Here is a 20,929-nt window from a genome sequence, read left to right as displayed (position 1 = left end):
CTCAGCGTTCTTTCTTCTGAGCACCACCCCCCCATCATCCACAGAATCCTTCTTAACATAATATTCTAGGGAAACCATTACTAATCCATCACAAGTGGCATGCAAGGTAAAACTTACACAGCGTGTTTGTCCCAAGGGATCAGGAACCTTCAGAAGGAGCACCAAGCAAATGTTGAAACTATAGTAATGAAGCAGGAATGCCGAACTGAAGTTCCGGAAGAATTCCAGGTGTCTAAAACCAAAGGCTGCTCCTCTGGGCAGAGGTCAAGAGATGACAGAGTTGGCGAGTCTGCCTACGGGTCAGTCCTATCCGGGCTCACTAGCAAGTCAATGTGGTTCAACTCCACAAGCACCGGCTGCCAGTCTTGTGCCAGCCCCTATGCTAGGGGCTTCCACACAAATAGCAACAGTAGTGGGCAGAATAAGAGTGGTGCCTTTTAAAGAAACGTAGTGGCCCAGGCAGTTGACAGCAGAAAGTGATCGCTCTGGTTGGGGATTATCAAGAAAAGTTTCCTGAAGGCAGCAGTCCCTGTGGAGGACCGTGAGGGAGGTAGAAGTGGAGACGGGAGGACAAGGGTCAAAGATGTTATGCCAGCTGAGAGGAGTGCCTGAGCAAAGGCATGGAATCAGGGAGGCTGGGGCAGATCCAGAGAATGGCCACCTCCAGGGGTGGAGGAGGCGAGTAGCCCGTGAAGGTGGAAAGTAGACTCAGGGTCATACTGGGAGGTCCTTGAACACCAGGAAGACAGTTTGTCCTCCTAAACTGCCCCCCAGAGATCGGCTGCTTGGAGGGTGGGATGTGCCCAGGAAGCCCTCCGGGCAGACTCTCAGGAGGCCCTTGGGAAAGCCTGCCCTTTCCCCCTTTCTTATTATTTATTTATTTTTCTGAGGAAGACTGGCTCTGAGCTAACATCCATTGCCAATCATCCTCCTTTTTTCCCCCAAAGCCCCAGTAGATAGTTGTATGTCATAGTTGCACATCCTTCTAGTTGCTGTATGTGGGACACCGCCTCAGCATGGCCCGACAAGTGGTGCATCGGTGCGCGCCCGGGATCCGAACCCGGGCCGCCAGTAGTGGAGTGCGTGCACTTAACCACCAAGCCACGGGGCTGGCCCTCCCCCTTTCTTTTTAAATACATCTCTGTCTTGGCTCATGCTGTTCCCTCCTCCAGAAATGCCCTTTCCTCCTTCAGGGCCCAGCAAACTCCTACTCATCCTTAAAGTCCCAGCACAAAGTTTACCTCCTCTGTGAAGCCTTCCCTGGCTTCCTTATATTGTTATTAGTCCCTCCAAAGTGTTCCCACAGGTCCTGGCTCCTTCCTTATATGTGTAACATATATCAGTGTTCTGTTCACCATTAGTCTGTCTGACTCCCCATTAGTCTGTAATCTCCCAGAAGTCAGGGACTGTTATAGTAGGATTAGGACAATTCCTCATGCTAGAAATATATAGTCTGTATATTCCTAGTACGTTGCACAGATGAACACTGTTCTAAGGTACTGGCAGCTGTGCCCAGTGGCCTGGCCTCCTGGTTTTATCTGCCTCACATGACCTGGTGCCTCCCTACTCCAGCCCTCAACTTCCCCATGTCTCCCCTACTCTGGGGCGAGGAAGACACACCCCGTCAGCTGCCTCCTGTTGCTAGAGCCTGCTAGCATCTCATTAACCCAGACGGCCTCCCTCCTGGCCCTGAAAGGTGTGGCCCGGGCAGAGCTCAGGGCTCAGGTGAGTCTCCCTGAACTTCTTGCCTATGAGGGAGGGGAGAAGGGACTTGGGGCCCCCTATGTCAGCCCCAGAATGTTGCCCTCATGATGTATCAGACAGAGGCTTTTGATCCGCAGAGCTCCTATCTTGGGCAGACAAGCCAGGGGCCTGATGAGGGGTATCTGCACTAGGGGAGAAACTGAGGCATGGGGGAGAGATGGGACTCAAGCTAGAGATGTGAGGAAAGTCTGGGGCCAGCCAGGAAGAAGGACAAGTATCCAGGTGTCCCTCTCTGGGCCAAGGGCCAAGGGGTCCCCAGTGCCACTCAGCAGAGGCCAGCCCTCCAGCCTCCCAACTCTTCAGGCTTCATTCAGCTCCCTGAGCTGTGTCCCCTCTCAGCCTGTCGCAGGCGTCTTCTCTCCACAGCATGAAGGAGCCAGGGAAAACAGAGGTTGTGAGAGCAACCATCTGACGACAAGGCCGGAACAGAACAGAACACAGGAGTCCCGCCTCCCAGCCCGCGCTCTCCAGGCCACACCTCCAGCTCTTAGACTCCAGCTTTCCCTGGGAACCTCTCCTCCCAGACAGGCTGAAGACAGGCCCTGCGGCAGTGGTGGGTGGAGATTGGATCTCAGCCTGGAGAGGAGTGAAAGGGTTAACTTTCCTCCTGTCCACTGGGCCAGTCTAACCAGCTCACCCCAGAGGCCGTTAAGTCCAGGCTTGTCTCTGATGTTCTCTCAATTTCAATCTCCCCCTTACTCCTCCTTTCTCCTCTTTCTGGGAGACATTGGGAGGATAAGCTAGGGGCCCTTGGCACCGGCTCTCTCTGGGGTGTCATTTAATACTAATATCTCTGGGGTGTCATTTAATACTGCCAGTAATCACCATCTCCTGGTTTATTTATTTATTTTTGTGACGAAGATTGGCCCTGAGCTAACATCCGATGCCAATCCTCCTCTTTTTTTTTTTTTTTTACTGAGGAAGACTGGCCCTGGTCTAACATCCATGCCCATCTTCCTCTACTTTATATGGGACGCCGCCACAGCATGACTTGACAAATGGTGCGTCGGTGCGCGCCTGGGATCCGAACCTGTGAACCCCGGTCCTGAAGCGCGCAATTGACCGCTGCGCCACTGGGCTGGCCCCCCATCTCCTGGTTTATTAGCTCTCTTTCCCTCATGACTGCTCTTGCCATCCCTGGATCGTGGATCGCTCCCTCTTCCCCTCCCCCTCCCCCTCCCCTCCCCCTCCCCTTCCCTCTCCCCCTCATACACTCATTCACTCACACACACACACACCCCCTGATATCGGGAAGAGGAAAGTGCTTCTCGCCACTGCATTCCTGCCCCACTCAATTTCTCTCCCTAAAACTGATCCCACTCTACTGGGAGGCAGGAAGCAGGAGGTAGGATGTAGAGCGTTAGACGTACAAAGAACTCTTCTGAACTAACAGAGCAATCATGTAACAGCAAGCTCAGAAAAAGAAATTATTGGAGGGCAAATACCAGGAGGGCGGACAAAATCAGAAACAATCAAATGATAAAGATTCCTCTCCCAAACAAAGCAGAGTCACCGGAGCCAGAGCGAGGACTAGGACACTTCGGATCATTTCTGTGTTTAATATGCCAGACAGGAGAGGAGAATGGAGACCCTCTCCCCTAGGGATACAATGGGATTATGCTTTTAAAAGTGTTTTGTGAATTTCAGAGTGCTCTACAAATGTAAGGAGTTGTATCAATCACTGCATGCTGATATGGGGTGAGGGGAGACCACAGGAGGGGAGGGCACTCAGGCCTGCCCCACCCCCATTACACCGTCTTGCGCTTCCTGATGGTAAGATTTTGAAGACCACACATCCATGGACACTTCTGATTCCCAATATGTAGCGTTTCTGTTGGAGGATGTGTCATGATTTGGGGATGTGAAAATGTGATCCTTTCATGGAACGCCCAGCAAGTGCCCTTTCTTGAACAGTGTCTATTTTAGCAGCGGCTGATGGTGCTGGGACCGCCCTTGTGAAGCCTGGAGTGTGCCCGTTTGCCAGTGAAGGGTGAGGGTGCCCCATCTGATACCCCTGCTCTCCCATCCCCAGTCCTAGGTAATGGGAGAAGCGTTGGGTCAGGCCTCAGCCTGGCACCAGGCGCCATCCCTGGAGCAAAGGCAAAGTCCAGCCTTCCACCGGACGGCCAGGGCAGGCAAGGGAGAGATAAGGGTCACACTTTGGACTCCGAGGGCAGAGAGCGGTGTGAATGCCCGCGGGGGGACGGGGGGAGGGGACACCTGTGCCCCACACCCCTTCTGCTGGCTGTCCTGCTCCCCTGCCTGGTTGAAGGAGGAAGACAGGCAAGGGGAGGCGGGGATAGCCGGTCACCCACCGCACGCAGAAAGCGAGGTGGGCACCTGCCCCAGATCACTCGGTCATTGCCCTCCCCTCTTCCTGCGGCGGCGCCCAGCCTCGCATTTCTGCTTTATTACTCTGGCCCCTCGGGGGTCTGGCCGGGAGGGGAGGGCGCCAGGCGGTTCCAGCCCATCCGCCCGGACCGGCTGGGTGGTGAGTTCAGGGGCGAAGGAAATAGGGGGAGAGGGTCCTGCCAAGTGGGCTCTCCTTGCGGGGGAAGGGTGGTGGCCGCGTCCCGGGTAGGGGCCCCTGGGTCCCCAGGGCCCCACAGACGTCCGCACTGCGCGGCCGGTCGGGTGCCCGCCGTGAGTGGGCGGTGCCAGCCAGCGTCCCCGCCTCTCCCTCCACCTTCCCTCCCGGCCCGTCCCCGCGCTGCTCGGTCCCGCGGGCCGCTCGGTCCCAGGCCGGCAGCGGGGCTGGCATCGCTGCGGGAGCGGTCGGCCACCGGGAGCCCCGCGGGCGGAAGCCGGCAGCGCGGGCCGTGGGCGCCCGGACACCTGCGCGCACAGGTGAGCGGCGGGAGGGCCGGGCGGACGGGGGCGGGGCACCGGGCGGGGGTCGAGAGAGGAAGCGCAGCCCGAGTCAAAGCCAAAAAGGACGATGGGTAGGAAGAGGGAGAGGAAGACAGCCCTTGGAGAGAGGATTTTTGGAAGGGAGCCTGGGAGGCAATGAACGTTTTCCTCTGCTGCTCATAAATCAGAGAAACCGTAAGAGGAGGGCTGGGCAAGGGCCTCGGGGCCACCTGGAGGGGACCAGCACCTGCTGGAGGCCTCTCCTCTCCTGGCCCTGCCCACTCGGAGGGTGGGTCCCCTACCCAGGGTTAGGGGGAAGGGATGGAGCCCCACAGTGGGCTGCCAGCTCCGCGGAGGTGTTCCCAGAGGCTGGAGAAGACGAAGCATAGCCTACTTCCACTTGGCCCATCTCTAAGCCAGCGGCCTGACAGCTGTCCCTCCCTCACCTCCTTGTCTGTGGCCAGGAGGGTCCAGGGAAGGGGCAGGCAAACATCAGTACGGGCCAGATAGTAAATGTAGCAGACTTTGAAGACTTTACTGTCTCTGTCACAACTAGCAGGAAAGCAGTCACAGACAATTGTAAATAAGTGTGGCCATGTTCCAATAAAACTTTATTTATGGACACTGAATGTGAATTTCATATAATTTTCATGTGTTGTGAAATATTATTCTTCTTTTGATTTTTTTCAACTATTTAAACATGTAAAAAGCATTCTTAGCTTGCAAGCTGTACAAAAACAGGTGGCAGGTCCAGCAGTCTCCAGCCCCCTGCCTCCAGGCCTCCCTACAGCTTTTCCCCACGCTACTATGCGGAAGGGGATGGTGTAGCTAGGTGCAAGGGGAATCCTCCCAGGGGGCCTCCAGGAAGCTGGAGACCTGTCTGTGACCCTTGCTCCCAGCTATTCTTAGGACTCCAGCACCCTATGAGGCCAGTGTGGGAGGTTGCACCCCAAATAGGCGCACGTTTGAGGGAGGAGGTATAGCTCCAAGGGGCTTTCTACCCAGCATATGGGGGCATACCCCACCCCCACCAAGTCATAGATGAGGCCGCCATGCTTCCCCAACAAGAGACCAAGCCCTTGGCCCCCTCCTCTCCCACTCCATCCTCTTTCCCTCCCCATCCCCATGGCCTTGATCTCCAGCCTGGTGCCACCCACTGATCAAGGCTGGCCCTTCCATCCCTGTATTTTCTCTTTGCAGCCTCAAGGGACCCCTCTCTTCTGGACATTGGAGTTATGACCCTTTGGAGGTGACCCAGGAGAAAAGGGATGCAGGCCTTTCGTCTTGCAGATGAGGGTCCCCTCCAAGGACTTGTGGCCTCCCGCATTGAGACCTATGGGGGCCGGCATCGGGCCTCCACCCAGAGTGCTGCTGGCAGTCTCTGTCCCCGAGGAGGCCTCGTGCTGGTGAGTCCAGGCTGTGCCCCAAAAGACCTGGGTGGGGCAGGAAGGAGGATATCCAGGCTTGCAAGTCTCTGTCCCCTTACAGGTTCGTGGGCTGCTCTATTCCTATCCCTCACCCCTACCTTCTCTCCTGGCTTATGAGTGGGAGGAGGGTGGTGCTGGGCCAGGCTCCCAGGACTCTACACCCATCCCAGACAGCTGGGGCAGGCGAGGCAGAGAGCCAGGAGAAGCCAGGCTCTCAGACAGCTGCTGTTAAACAAGTCTGAGGCACGGAGCTGGGGGGAAGGTCACCAAACCCTGAGGTTGGCACCTCCCAGACTCCCGCCTCTACTTGGGAGGAGCGTGTGGGGTCCCTGAGAATTGCCTCCCTCTGAGTCAGGGCTGGAGGAAGAGCAAAGGTTCAGGGTGTCCCTACTGTACAAGTAGGGGAGGGGTGTGGGGCTGCACCCCAGCTCCACCCTCCTGGCCCACCTCCAATGCTGACCAAGGAAAGGGGTGTGGAGGCCTAGCGGTCTTTCCCTCAGCCTCCAGGCTTCCCTCCACCTTGAGGAGAGTTGTGCTTCCGGCTGGGGGTATCCCCTGCCTTACTGGAGGAGGATTTGGCACTGGGAGACTGGGAAGACAGCTGGGGACTCTCCCAGGCTGAGGGCGGGAAGGGAGACTGGGAAGTATGTGGGGTAAGTCAGGCCACAGGCAGGTCAAGGAATGTGACCAGGCCTGCCTGGGAGGAGACTTGTGGCCGTGGCCTCAACTTCTCACATGGAAGGGTAGCCAGTCCCACTGGCTAGGACACAGGCTGCATGCCCCTGGGGGGGAGGCCGCACATGTGTGTACTCTCGTCCCCACGTGTGAGGGAGGCTGTTCACAGATACGGGAAGCTGTGAGGGACCCAGAGCGCAGTGTGCACCGTGCGTTGTGCATGCAAGCCCTGGTACAGGGAGCACACGTGTGAGTGGGCAGGCATGGGGGTATACCCGCCAGAGCCCAGGCATGTGCGTGCCTGTGCTGCTGCTCTGGAGGAGGGCCTGCTTCTGCCCCCGGGGAGTCAGGTTGGCATGTCTTTGCCCAAGTCACTAGGCCTCTCTGGCAGCAGCCTCTGTGACTCAGGGCAGGAGTGGCTCCACACCAAACTGGTTTGAGGGGAGAGGTGAGCCAGCCCAACTTGCAGGGGTGGGGGACGCCAGCTAGAGCCAAGCCTGGCCTCCACCAGCTCTCTGGGACTTCTAGGGGAAGGGAGGCACCCCAGAACTGCCCCCGCTCCTCCCCCAGGATCTCAGTCGCCGACGCCTCCAGGACTATGTCCCCTTCACCAAGGGTTCCGGCCAAGCCCGAGGCCTGTCTCCCATGAGGCTGCGAGAACCAGAGCCCGAGAAGAGGCATGGAGTCTATTTTGGGGCTGGCCCACCTCACTCCCCCAAACTCAAGGTAAGGAGTCCCTGTCCTTCATCCCCATGCTCGCACCTGAGCTGTGACATCCTCCACAGAGGATCCAAGCTGAGATCACGGGCAGCCCCTCCAGGAAGCCAGATTTAGCTCTCAGGGGTACGTCTCTGTCATGCCGCCTCATAAAAATGTGTATTTCATGGGCAAATGTCAAAATGTGGCCTGAGACCACTGGTTCCCTGAGTCCTGTTCTGGTCTCCACCTGAAGGTCCCTCTGAAGGGTTCTGTCTCAGGACACCTCTGGAAGGGACCTTTCTGGTCAGGGATCCTAGGTCAGACCCCTCTGTCCAGGGACATTTCTGCAGACCAGGGTGCCTCTCCATCCCTGTTCCAGCAACACCCTTTCCCCTGTAATCCCAGCCAAGGCCGATCCCTGTCCCCCAGGCTTCCATGTCCCCACTCACATGCAGTGCTGTTTGCCACCTCCCATTCCCAGACACACACACACACACACACACGCACACACACATGCACACACACATGCACACAGCCCTCCCTGGCCAGGTGGCCTGGGTGCCCAGCATGTGGCCAGGGCTGATCCCCTTCTTGGCTCCTCCAGGAAGTCACCAAGGCCCACGAGCTGGAGGTGAGGCTGCATACGTTCAGCATGTTTGGGATGCCCCGCCTGCCCCCTGAGGACCGGCGGCACTGGGAGATAGGAGAGGGCCGCGACAGCAGCCTGACCATGGAGAAGTCCTGGAAGGAGCTGGTGCCTGGGCACAAGGTGGGCCTGTAACACAGTGTCTGTCCGCATGGTGTTACAGACACACACACACTCGCGTCTCACCTCTGCCTCCTCCCGAGGGAAAGGCCTCGGGAAGTGGGGTCATGTAGGGGAAGCATTTGGGGATATCCTGCTCTGGGTTCAAATCCTGGCTCTGCCACTTACTAGTGAGACCTTGGTCAAGACAGCAGACCTCTCTGAGCCTCGGTCGCCTCATCTGTAAAATAGGGATAACACCGCCTACACATTGGAGGACTGGTTTGAGGATTAAAAGGTCATCTATGAAGTAGAGCGAGTAGCATTTAAGAAATGGTAGCTGCTGTTCTTGTCATCGTTCCCCCACTGAACCAGCCCTCTCCCCGCCCCAGGACATGAGCCGGGAGCTCTGCCACCAGCAGGAAGCGCTGTGGGAGCTACTGACCACCGAGCTGATCTACGTGCGAAAGCTCAAGATCATGACGGATGTGAGCCTCCCACCCAGCTCTGGCCCTACCCTCAGCCATCTCCCCTGTCCCCCGCATTATCCCCCGTTCTCCCAGACCAGAAAGGGCAGGGTTGCTGGGGGGGGAGGGGAAGGATACAAAGAGGTGCCCCTGATTTGAGACCTGGGGATCTTGGGAGAGAGGTTAGCAGTACTGAAGTTGGGGATGGGAATGTGTTGAAGGGCTGGGCTGGGGTCCCAAGAGGAGGAGGTCAGGTGCTGAGACCCTCGTCTCTCCCCGCATCCAGCTCCTAGCTGCCGGTTTGCTGAACTTGCAGCGAGTGGGACTGCTGAATGAGGTGAGTGGGTGCTCAGGAGGAGTGTCTGGTACATCCCAGCTCTGAGCCCGGGGAGTGGGGGTGGGGTCACAGGGAGCCCTCCAGGCTGCCCAATCTGAATTTCCACTGCTCCATTTTCTAGGACACCCCCTGCCCTCCCTACTCCCCTTCCTGCTCCAAGCAGACCGCTGCCCCCCGGACCCGACCCCCATCCAAGCTTAGTGGTCTCACTTGTCCATGGCCAGGGCTGCCTGATGGTGACCTGCCAAGGCATGTGGCTAAGTCTGGCTCCCTCCTCCAGGTGTCAGCTGAGACCCTGTTTGGAAATGTCCCCAGCCTGATTCGAGCCCACCACAGCTTTTGGGAAGAGGTACTGGGGCCTACCCTGGAGGAGACTCGAGCCTCGGGCCAGCCTCTGGACCCTGTCAGCCTGCAGAATGGCTTTCTGATGGTGAGGCATGGTGGAGGGCTGTGTGTGGATGGGGCAGGACTGGGAGAGCCCCCAGTGGGGTCCTATATGCAGGGCATGCCTATGCGGCTGGAATCCTTCCATGACTTGAGGGTCCAAGGGCACAGCCCCTCACCCAAATATCACCTCACCTCCTACCCTTCATTCCACAAGTATGACCTCTGTTCCAAAGGCTCTCTGGGCTTCTGGAGACCCTTATGAAATGATAATGCAGCTATTTCAGGGAAGAGTTACATCTAAGCTCTTGGCAACTATAAAATCTTCCTTCTTGGACGGAGATCCTTTGATAAACAGCTGGAAGCAAGAATGAGACCTCAATGAGGCGTCCCCTAGGAGGTGGGAGGAGGAGGTGGAAAGGGCACAGGGGCACCTGGAGCATGGGGAAGTGTGATACAAGAAAGCAAGAGGCCTAGGATCAGACTTTCTTCCACAGTTGTACCCAACCAGGAAAATGTGGGCCTTGCTAAGTTGGAATGGGGTAGAGAGGTGAGGACAGTCTCCCTTGAGCCTTAGGTGGCCCCCTTCCACAGGAGCAGGGCTTCTGGGCAAGCCCCAGGTAACCACCCCACCACCTGGGTGAAATGGGATCTGCAGTGTCCTGAAAACATTCCGGCTGAATTATTGATGGTGGGAGTAAGTCCAGAGCAGCAGGGCACAGCAGGGGCTGTGGGTGGGAGCTCAGAGATCAGCAGTGGGGGGACGTCTCAGAACCTGCAGTCCTCCTTGGAATCCAGAGGAGGGGGCCAGAAGTCAAGGAGGAGAGCCATCATGGGAGGTGGGGGTTGGCAGGGGCTGGATTAAGGGTCTATGAGAGGCTCTCTCCCTTCCCTGCTCCCTGTGTTCTGCAGCTGGAGCCTGTATCTCATGACCTTCTTCCCCCTGCCTGCTCCTCGCCCTCCGTATCTGTCCCTCCAGTTCAGCCAGCGGTTTCAGCCCTACGTCCAGTACTGCCTGCGAGTAAAGCAGACCATGGCTTACGCCAGGGAGCAGCAAGACAACAACCCACTCTTCCACACCTTCGTGCAGGTAGGAGGGGGCTGCAGGGAAGGGGGATGGGAACTTAGACAGCCAGGTCATCCCTGATCTCTACTGGTTCCAAGGCTGAGTTCATCACTACGGTGGGGCAGGAGGAAGCTTGCAGAGCCCTGACCCCCTGCCCACCTTCCCTGGCAGTGGTGTGAGAAGCACAAGCGCTCGGGGAGGCAGACGCTGGGTGACTTGCTCATCAAGCCCCACCAGCGCATCACCAAGTACCCACTGCTGCTCCAGGCCGTGCTAAAGAGGACCCCCGAGGCGCGAGCCCAAGAGGCCCTGCATGCCATGGTAGGGGGCCTGGCAGTGCCCTTGGGAGTTGGGGGCTGCGTGGGAACTGATCTCCAGGAACTCTTGTGGGTCTCTTTCCTCGTACGTGTGTCACAGTGTGGCACTGACTGGCCGCCTAGGTTAGAATGCTGTGGCTGTCGGTGATTGGTGGGATGGACAGGGTGAGGAGCTGAGCTGTTCCTTCTTCCAACCCCCACCCTCACCCAGATTGCAGCTGTGGAGTCATTCCTGCGACACGTCAATAAGCAGGTCCGCCAGGGCGAAGAGCAGGAGAGTTTGGTGGCCGCAGCCCAACGCATTGGGCCCTATGAGGTGCTGGAGCCGTCCAGTGAGGAGGTGGAGAAGGTGAGAGAGGGCAGAGGGAAGGGGCTCGGAAAGCAGGGTCCCCAGGCAAACGGATGAAGCAGAAGCCTGGAAGGGAAGGGGCAGAGGTGCCACAGAGGGTGTGAGAATCCAAGGGACAGAGTTCAAAAGAGTGAAAAGGAGGCACTGGGATGCTCCCTCTCCGTCCAAGATGGGGAAGGATGGGAAGAGAAGGTGCTGGTGACAGAACCAAGAACCACCTTGGCTGACAGGTAGAGACAAACCCCACCCAGTCCCCTGATCCTCTTCTATCTGTGTCTCTCAGAACCTGCGTCCATTCTCCACCCTGGACCTGACATTGCCCATGCTGGGAGTTGCTCCTGAGCACACCAGGCAGCTGTTGCTGGAGGGACCCGTCCGAGTAAAGGAGGGGCGAGAAGGAAAGGTGAGGGAGATGTGAGGAGGAGCGGAGATGAACTGCAGAGAAAGAAGAGGGAGGTAATGGGAGACAGGATAAGAGTCAGAAAAGTTGGAAATGGGAGAAGAGGTATGTGACTGTGGGTCACATACTGTGACCACATACACAGACTGTGGGTCTGTGCGTGTATTGGGAAGAGGACGTGGTTCTGGCTAAGCTCTGGTTGTTTGCGTGTCCCTGAGTCAGCCACTTTCCTTGCCTGTAAAGTGAGAGATGGGGCCAAATTGACACCCCTTCCAACTCTAGCATTCCACAGTTCTGCACTTGTCCCTGTGCACATGTGCACGCACACCCGCGCCTGAGCCCCATCCCTGTCAAGCCCTTCCCGCTGCTCAGCTGACCCTTATCTCTTTCTCCTATGCATGCCCCCAGCTGGACGTGTACCTGTTCCTCTTCTCTGACGTGCTCCTGGTGACCAAGCACCAACGCAAGGCAGATAAAGCCAAGGTTATCCGCCCCCCACTCATGCTGGAGAAGCTTGTGTGCCAACCACTCCGAGACCCTAGTATGTCTCCTGCAGAGACCTTTTCCTTCTCCTTGCCTCTTGGCAAGTGGAAGGAGGAGGCGGGATGGGGATCAAATAAGGTCCAGCCCTTGAAGCAGATCTTCTCCTCCACCCAGGCAGCTTCCTGGTGATCCATCTCAGTGAATTCCAGTGTGTCTCCAGTGCCCTCATAGTGCACTGTCCCAGTGCCACAGACCGTGCCCAGTGGCTAGAGAAGACCCAGCAGGCCCAGGTATGTGAAAAACAGGCCTGAGGAAGGAAGGTATGGGCCCCTGGAGCTCAGAAATAGGAGCACAAGGGGAATAGGAGGAGAGGCTGGGCTCCATGCAGGTTCAGCCTGGACCTCCAGCCCCTTAGGCGCGCCCTCAAGAGAGAGACGCAGCCTTGACCATCCATGGAAGAAAGGCTTTGGCAAGTTAGTATGCTAGTCACTGGGAGAGCCCAAGACAGCATCCCCTAAACAATTATACCCTGAAACAATTAACTTCTACACTTCATCTTCCATTCAACAGACATTAATGGGGCCCTTGCTGGGTGCAGGCACGTGCTAGGTGCTAGGCAATCAGAAAGAATAAGACACCATTCTTGCCCTTGAGGAATATGCACTGCTGCCTAGGTAGACAAATGAGTATACAAATAATAGAAATGTGTACACAGAATGGAACTAGGACCAAGAAGGGAGTATTTCATTCTGTCTGGTGGGTTGCTTCGAAAGGGATGGTGCAGAGGGAGGGTACACTGAGAAGCCTTCACAGAGGAGCTATTGTCTGAGCACCGTTTGTGGGATATCTAAGAGCACATCAACAAGAGTGGGTGGGAAAGTATTCCAAATGGAGAAGCAGAATGTGCAAAGGTCAGAAATATGAAACAGTTGTGTGTTGAGAGAACAACTAGCCTAGTAGCTCGTATTTCTAGGGCATAGAGCAAAAGGGCAGGCATAGCAGCAGAGAGGCTAGGAAGTAGACGCCGCCAGATCATGCCCATCTCTGCATGCCATACAAGGAACTTGAACTTTGTCCTATAGATGACACAGAGCCAGTGAAGGTGTTAAACAGGGGAGTGACGTAGGCAGATGTATGTGATAAAAGCTAGAGGACTTCAAACCAAGAGAGATCCAAACGCAGCTTTATTGGTTACCACAAACTTGGGCTTAAAGCAACAGAAACTTATTCTTTCGCAGTTCTGGAGGCCAGATGTTGGAAATCAAGGTGTCAGCAGGGCCACACTTTCTCTCCAAGGCTCTAGGGAAGAATCTGTCATTGCCTCCTCCAGCTTCTGGTGGCTCCAGGTGTCCTTTAGCTGTGACAGCATCACTCCACTCTCTGCCTCTGTCTTCACATGTCCTTCCTCTCTGTATGTCTCTGTGTTCAAGTCTCCCTCTCCTGTCTCTTATGAAGACACCAGTCATTAGATTTAGAGCTTACCCTAAATCCAACATGAGCTCATCTTGAGATCCTTAACTTAGGATCTTTGCACATGTACAAAGACCCTTTATCCAAATAAGGTCACATTCACAGGTTCTGGGGTTAGGACCTAGACATGTCTTTCTGGGGCCATTATTCAACCCAATAGAGGAGCAGAATGGCCAAAGGAGAGTGGAGATTTGAGTTGGACTTTTAAGGATGGGGAAGACCATAAGCGGAAGACTCAAGGGGGCAGTTGGACTGGATTTATTTGGGGACAGTGACCATGTCTGTCTGAGTCTGGAGCAAAGGGTTTGTGTGAGCGAGTGATGAGAGGCCAGGTTCTGCAGGACCCCAAGAGCTACAGAATAGTGTGGACTGGATGAGACTGAACTGAATTGGGTTGACAAGAGAGAGCCACCATAGATTCTTGAGCAAGGGCGTGCCATGGTGAGATCAGTGTGTTCTATCTTGAATTGTCAGGTGGCAGAGTGATAGGTGGGCTGGGGGAGGGAGAGATTGGTGGCAGGAGATTTACTGTACTAGTGTGGCTGTGAAACACTGAGGTTTAGTGCCCTGGCTTTAGGGACATGTTGCAAAAAAAAAAGGAAAAAAAATGGAGAAGAAAGGAGCTAAAGAAGAAGGAAGAGACAGGAGAACCTTAGGGAGACTCTGGTTAAAAGCCTATACTGACGGAATGCATGAAAATATCAGTTCAGACACCAGTTCTACCTCTTACTACCTGGGTGACCTGGGGTGAGTTATGTGGCCTCCCTGAGCTTCCATTTCTTCACCTGAAAATGGATATACATAATAAAAGTCCTTGCCTCATACGGAAGAGTCAAAGGAATCATTCAGATTAAACAGGCAGCATGGTGCCAGCTCTCAGTAAATGCTCAGTAACTCAGGTCCGCAGGGACAAAGGATGATTTACGTCCCGAGGTTCCTGACAGAAAGACAGCCTTGGCAGAGGCACCCCTGACAGAAGTGAAATTATTAGGAAGAGAAACCTATTTGTTTGGTTGTTGCTTCCTGGGAGGAGTGGAGCTAGGGTGGTGATATTTAATTTTAAACAGAAGCACTTAGGAAATGAGGCGGTGGGAGACAGCCCAGTGGAGACATCTTAGGGGCTTTTGGAAATATGGAAAGAGATCTGGAGTTCAGATCTAAGAGCGTAGATCTTAAAAGTTCTCATCACAGGAAAAAAAAATTGGTAGCAATATATGGTGACTGACGTTAACTAGACTTGTTGTGATCATTTCGTAATATAGCAATATCAAATCATTACATTGTACACCTGAAACTAATATAATGTTGTATGTCAATTACACCTTAATTTTTTAAAAAAGGAAGGAAAAGGCATTTGAACAAGGAAAGAAATCTTAGTGTAGACTATTTCTAAACAATGCAACTTCATTATTTTTAAAGAGTTTAAATCAAATTAATTGTTCTCGTAGGGCTCGCTTTAATGAATAGATAACAATGATTTGTCGATTAGCACTTTAGGTTATTAGGTCTTCTGAAACTTCTGAGAAAGTGTGAAAATAGTCTTGTTCTTTAAATAATTTTAAGCCTTCTTCCCACAATCTTATCTATGATATCGTATCAAAATGTGGAGAGCTTATCTGAGAAAAGGAAAACCAGAGCTTAGTCTTGGTTTAAACACTGTATTAAAAATTCTGAATTAGGGTAATAGAAAATAAATATGAGGTTTTTTCCATAAAAAAAAAGAAATAAGGATGAAAGATGGAACCTCAAGATCTTGTGTCCTCCAGTCCTGCGGGGCTGCCACTTCTTTGAATACCCAAACAAGATGGTGACAGTTCTCAGGAAGCCAGAGGTAGGGCACAGGAGTGGGGAGTGGAGGTGGTCTTTGTGACAAGAGTGGTCTCCCATGTGCCCTGACCCCTGCTTCAGGCCCGCTCACAGTCCCCTCTCTCTGCGTGGCAGGCACCTTTTCTCCACACTAGTCTCTCCAGCCCAAACGCAGTTTCCACAAGGCCAGACTGGCTGGCAACTGGCACCACTCTAGTGGTTAATCGAGTTGTACTGAGGCTTCGAAAGTGGGAAGCAGAGGACAAAACTGGAAACAAGCCTCAGGGTTCCTGAAGCCCCCCGCCTCCCCAGGACAGCAGGTGGGGGCCCTTACTGACAGGCAGACTCCTTTCTTTACCAGCCACAGCATCAGAACTTTTCTCCTCTTCCTTTTGTCCCCAGTCCCATGACGCCCCCTCCCCCCGACACTTCTCCCTTTAGAACCCCCAGGAGACCACTAAAAATTGCTGGTATTTTATTATGCAAACTAGTGTAGCCCCCCCCAGTCCTACTCCTGGCTAGGAGAGGTAAGGAAGTCATTTCTGATCCATTACCACGCAGGGCACAATCTCCTCGCCTCCCTTTGCAAAGCAAAGAACCCTGAAACCTTGAAATTAGTTTGTCCTGCTTTTGTCTCACACCAGATTCTTGGGGAATACTTCTCTCTATTGCCATCAGTCTTTGTAAACTGAAGAGCACAGTAGAAAATCCAGTGGTCCCCTGAGAGAGCAGCCCCCAGGGGTCACACTGTTTTTTCTGCCCCTTACAGAAACGTAGATGTAGATTTATTCCTCGCGGGTCTGGCCAAGATGGCTTAAGCTTTTAGAGAAAATGAGTTTCTCAAGGGGAGAGAGACTGAATCTTGGGAAATGCCCATATTTAGGGGCTGGGAAGAGGAAAAGGAACCAGTGACGGGAACAGAAAGCTATCAGAGGCGGAGGCCAAGAAACGAGAGGGAAAGAGCCAGGCTCCGAGGGCACGCCCCAGCCCAGCTCTCAGTTGTTGTCTGTGTTCTTGCAGGAGTTAGTTCACTTATCTAAGCCCGGTCCACATCTGGGGAATTGCAGTGATGATGGGAACCACCATGCGGTATAGACGGGAGAATTATGTTTGTCAGCTGCTTGGGACCAGGCCCAGCACTTAATGGACGCTCCATAAATGTTTGTTATTGTCATCAGTAGAAGAAAGGGCTGGTCGGTGGGGCCTTGGCAGGGCCAATTCTGGCTGGGGAAATGCCTCAGCATCTGCTGCTCAGAGAGTCTGTGCCACCTTCAAGAGATGGGCTTTAGTCCATATCGGGGGACTTTGGGAGGAGAGTGGGTGAATCTGGGAGCCGCTCCAGAGGCAGCGGGAGGGGAGGCATTTCCTCTCAAGACTTCAGTTCTCCACCAGGGCAGAGGAAGAAGAATCGTGCTGGGGAAGCCCTCCCTTCCTTTTCCCAGCTTTGTAGGGGTGTCACATTCTGGCTCAGGCCCCAATTTCCTCTTCCTCTCCCACCCTGCCCCCAACATGTCTCTCATCTTACCCAAGCTGAGAAAATCCTCCCAGGGTTTCTGGGAGGCTTTGGGGTGGCTGGGGGGCACTTCAGACAGCCCCACCCCCTGGTACCTGAGGTTCCCCCACCTCCCTGCTTCTTCCCCCCGGTGGGGCCAGGGGCAAGTTTGGCAGAGATGCTGGTATTAGATATTCCTTATGGACAACCCCCACTTCCTTCCAGTTCTTTTCTTCCACACACCATCCCTATCCTGGATATCCAAAACACAAACTTGAACTTGGATTATGTGGGCAAAAGGGCACTACATCTCAGCAGGACCAGCAGGCTGCCCCAGCCCCGCCCTGGCCTCTCCTGCCCTGCTTTCTCCTACTTCCTCTCTACACTCCTCACGCACAGCTGGGAGATGAGGTCTGGGGATGAGGGAGGAGGTCACAGGATCTGGCCTGTGCTGGTTTCCTGCCCCCAGGCACCATCACCCCTTGCTCTGGCCCACAGACCCAGTCTGATGAGACTGCTAAGAATCTTTGCACTGGTGACTCCAGTCACCAGACTGTGACTGGAGAGCCAGGGCAAGGAGAGTTGGAAATATAAGCTTAATGTCATTTTCCTACCCCTGTTCATCCATTTCTCCACATCCATGTCTCTTGTCCTGACCCCGCTACCCCCCTGTATTCGGGCTTTGGGAAGGTCCAGGAGCTCACAAGTTGCTGGTTCATATACCTCAAGCTGGGGAGATATTCAAAATATTTAATAAGCAATATGGCATGGGCATCAAATCAATCAGAGTGGAGCATTGTGGGGGGGGGGGTCCTAGGTCCCCTGCTGTGCCAGATGTTCTCCCTCTAGCTGCTGGATCTTGGGGGACGCGGTAGTCCTGGGGAAGGGAAGTGGAGGCTCCGACAGCAGACCTTTGCTTACCAGCGTGGAAGTACTTCAATGTTTTAACAACAATACGGCCACTCCAGTGAGTACTGATGTCTGCCTGCCCACCACCACCTCCCTTCTGCCAAGCCTCTGCCTGGGACCTGAATCTCCTCCGGTTCTGCTGCCTTCCCTCCCCCTCCTCCTCCCCCAGTGAATGTTGTCCTGTAGGAACGCTTACCCTTCAAAGTCGCCCTTGAAAAACAGCATAGTTGCTGAACTAGGACTCACAGTAAAGGCAGACCCAGGTCTGCTTCTCTCAGCTTGTGCGACCTTGAGCAAGTCCCTTCATCTCTCTTGTTTTCTCGTCTGTAAAATGGGCTAATAGCCATGCTTTCCACCCCCCGCAGGGTGATGGTGTATATCAAATGACCGGGTGCATGTGGAGGGGCTTTATAAACCACTTCTCAGATGTCACTATTTTATTCTGATGCCGCCGGTACGAAAATGTTGAGGGAGAAAGACAGAAAATACAGTCACGTGCCACATAACGTCTCGGTCAATGACAGACCGCATATACGACAGTGGTCCCATAAGATTAGTATCATATAGCCTAGGTGTGTAGTAGGCTATACTGTCTACCGGTTTGTGTACCGGTTTGTGTAAGTTCACTCTATAATGTTCGCACAATGACAAAATCGCCTAACGACGCATTTCTTAGAATGTATCCCCGTCATTAAGCAACACATAACTGTATATTGTATCCTCTTTCCATTCCACTTGGGACGGTCTTGCTTTCATCTCTGAAGGGCAGCAGAGTCCTTAGCCCAGGACAGAGCCTGCCCCTGCCCAAGCTGGTAGTAGGAGAAAGAGTAACCTGAGGGCCCAGCACTTATACCACCATCACTACCAATCAGGGAGGGCTTCCTGAAAGAGGGGACAGACTGGATACAGAGCTTGCCAAAGGGACATGAGAAGCAGGAAGAACTGTACAGGTAGGAAAAGACGCCCTCTATTCACCCCACCCACCCCCAGGACCAGCTCAGAGTTCAAATCCTGGCTCCATCCCATTTTCCTACTGCATGACCTTGGCAGTTACATAACCTCAGTTTCCATTTCTCAGTAGTAAAGTAGGAGTAAAAAATAATGTCTGCCTCACAGGGTTGTTGTGAAGATTAAATAAGATAATGTATGTAAAGCACTTAGCATGGTGCCCAGCATACAGCAAGTGCTCAATAAGTGAGAGCTCTTAATGAAAGTATCCCCACCCCAGGTCACCCTGCAAAAGCTGAAGGCAGAGGAATACGTCCAACAGAAGAGGGAGCTCCTGGCCCTCTATCGGGACAGGGACCAGGAGTCCCCAGGCACCAGGCCCTCCACGCCTTCCCCAGAGGGCTCTCAGAGCAGTGCAGAGGGGAGGTAAGACCCACAGGGACCACAGGGGCTCCCAAAGTAGGGGGGCTGCAGGCAGGGAGGGAGAAAAGAGGAACCCACAAGGCTGAGAAATGGCAATACAGCTTTTGGGGGGATTGGGAATAGACTGAGGAACCCAGGCTACAGGATGGAGTAGAACAGGTTGCCACCAGCCGAGCGAAGGGCCGCATGGGACAGCCTAAGGGGTCAGCCAGCCTAAGGTTGGCACAGCGTGAAGGAAACAGGCACAAGAGACGTGAACTCCCTGAGAGCAGCAGGATCCCCAGGCCAGGAATGGAGACTGAAGGCCAGTACAGATTTGCACAATGTCACAGCTGCAGGATTCGGCTAGTCCAAAACCGCAGAGAGCATGAGAGGGTCCAGAATAACACAGCTGTTCAGCAGCACGGTTAAGGAGAAAACAGATCCTCTGGCAGATAACCTCAGGAACCCCTCAGCAAACACCTGAGTGCCTACTTGATACAAGGCCCTGCAGGGACCAAGGCCTACGGCTTAAATGCCTTAGAGGAGCCTCCAGTCTAGCCAGCGAGATGAGAAAAACAACCTCAGTGCAGTATAAAGGGTGAGACTGAAATAAGTTTGGAGGAGGGGCCATTTCTGGACGGAGTGATCAAGGGAGACTTCCCGGACTTGAACTTGACCCTTCAGCACCTGACTCCTACCACTCACTATTCATTGTAGGACTCCTGAGTTCTTGAGCATCATCCCCCACCTAGTGGTGACAGAAGACATGGATGAAGACGCTCCCTCGGGACCAGATGATACCTCTGACTCTGGCTATGGCACTCTGATCTCAGGCTCCCCCGAGGAGTCCCACTCCCCACTGAGCCGACTACGCTCGCGGGCCTTCCGGCGGGACCCTCGCCTTACCTTCTCCACCCTGGACCTCCGAGATGTTCCTCTGCGCCCCCAGCCTCCTCACCCCCAAGCTCCCCAACGCCGAAGTGCCCCTGATCTGCCGGAGGAAGATACCCAAAGAGAAGGCAGTCCTCCCAGGGGAGACGCACCCACCTGGTCTGAGGCAGAAAATGGGACCTTGGTGGGAGGGAATGTGGTAGTGGAAACCTTGCATAGGGCCCGACTTCGGGGGCAGCTCCCGCCCTCCCCAACCCACACTGACTCTGCCGGGGGAAGCCCCTGGGAGTCCTCAGCGGATGAGGAAGAAGAGGGGCCCCTCTTCCTAGGACCTGGCTGCACCCACTCCCACCGCCCTCTCCGTGCTGAGGACATGCTCAGAGAGATCCGGGAGGAACTGGCCAGCCAAAGGATTGAGGGTGTCCCCGAGCCTGGGGACAGCAGGCCTCGGAAGCTGACTCGGGCCCAACTGCAGAGGATGCGTGGATCCCACATCATACAGCTGGACACGCCACTGTCCACATCGTAAGTGCTAGAGGGAAGGTGGCATGGGAGGGAGCAGAGGGGAAAGCTGGTGTGGAGCGGGAAGGGTCCCAGAGTAGGAGGTCGGTGGGGAGGGGGTCAGTAGAGAAGGAGAGCAGTACCAGAGCAGGGCCTTGGCAGGGAAGGGCCCTTAGCCTCACCTTCACCCCACTTCTGACTTTACCTAATACCCACCTCCTTTCTTTTCAGAGAGGTGTGAGGAACATTCAGGACCTTTGGCATTTCTCCTGGAGGAAATCTCTCCCCAAAAGTGCTGGTCACCACCCCCACCCCTGGACTCTACCTCAAGGACTACACTTCCCACTAAGAAGCCTGGCCCAGGCACCCTGCTTTCCTGCTCTGAGGACTTTGGGGTCAAGAGCTGTACATTTATGTACCATAAAAACACCGGAGCCTGACATAAAGTTGTGCATAAAAATGACTGCCCAGCCATCACTAGATGAGGGTGGGAAGAAAGAGAATCTGGGGGGGGCAGTGCGGGGGGTCACAGAACCAGCACAGG

The 20,929-nt window shown here is 54.6% G+C and overlaps 1 protein-coding gene across 2 annotated transcripts; it reads left to right on the top strand.

Moving 5' to 3' along the window:
* Positions 1 to 4,528: 4,528 nt before the first annotated feature.
* On the top strand, positions 4,529 to 20,892 carry PLEKHG6 (pleckstrin homology and RhoGEF domain containing G6). Of its 2 annotated transcripts, XM_058559002.1 has the most exons (16): positions 4,529 to 4,611; positions 5,815 to 6,020; positions 7,287 to 7,442; positions 8,020 to 8,184; positions 8,553 to 8,648; positions 8,914 to 8,964; positions 9,245 to 9,394; positions 10,328 to 10,438; positions 10,586 to 10,735; positions 10,943 to 11,080; positions 11,364 to 11,483; positions 11,889 to 12,021; positions 12,138 to 12,253; positions 18,869 to 19,014; positions 19,711 to 20,409; positions 20,617 to 20,892. In XM_058559002.1, exons 2-16 carry the CDS (start codon positions 5,883 to 5,885, stop codon positions 20,624 to 20,626), a joined length of 2,379 nt encoding a protein of 792 aa, XP_058414985.1. In that variant the 5' UTR covers positions 4,529 to 4,611; positions 5,815 to 5,882; the 3' UTR covers positions 20,627 to 20,892. The 2 variants fall into 2 exon arrangements, with proteins under 2 accessions (XP_058414985.1, XP_058414986.1); XM_058559003.1 differs by lacking the exon at positions 10,586 to 10,735.
* Positions 20,893 to 20,929: the final 37 nt, after the last annotated feature.

Source organism: Diceros bicornis, chromosome 17, assembly GCF_020826845.1.
Source record: "Diceros bicornis minor isolate mBicDic1 chromosome 17, mDicBic1.mat.cur, whole genome shotgun sequence".
NCBI classification, from domain to species: domain Eukaryota; kingdom Metazoa; phylum Chordata; class Mammalia; order Perissodactyla; family Rhinocerotidae; genus Diceros; species Diceros bicornis.
The sequence above is the reverse complement of the archived record's forward strand: the minus strand, read 5'-3'. Positions and strand labels throughout refer to the sequence as shown.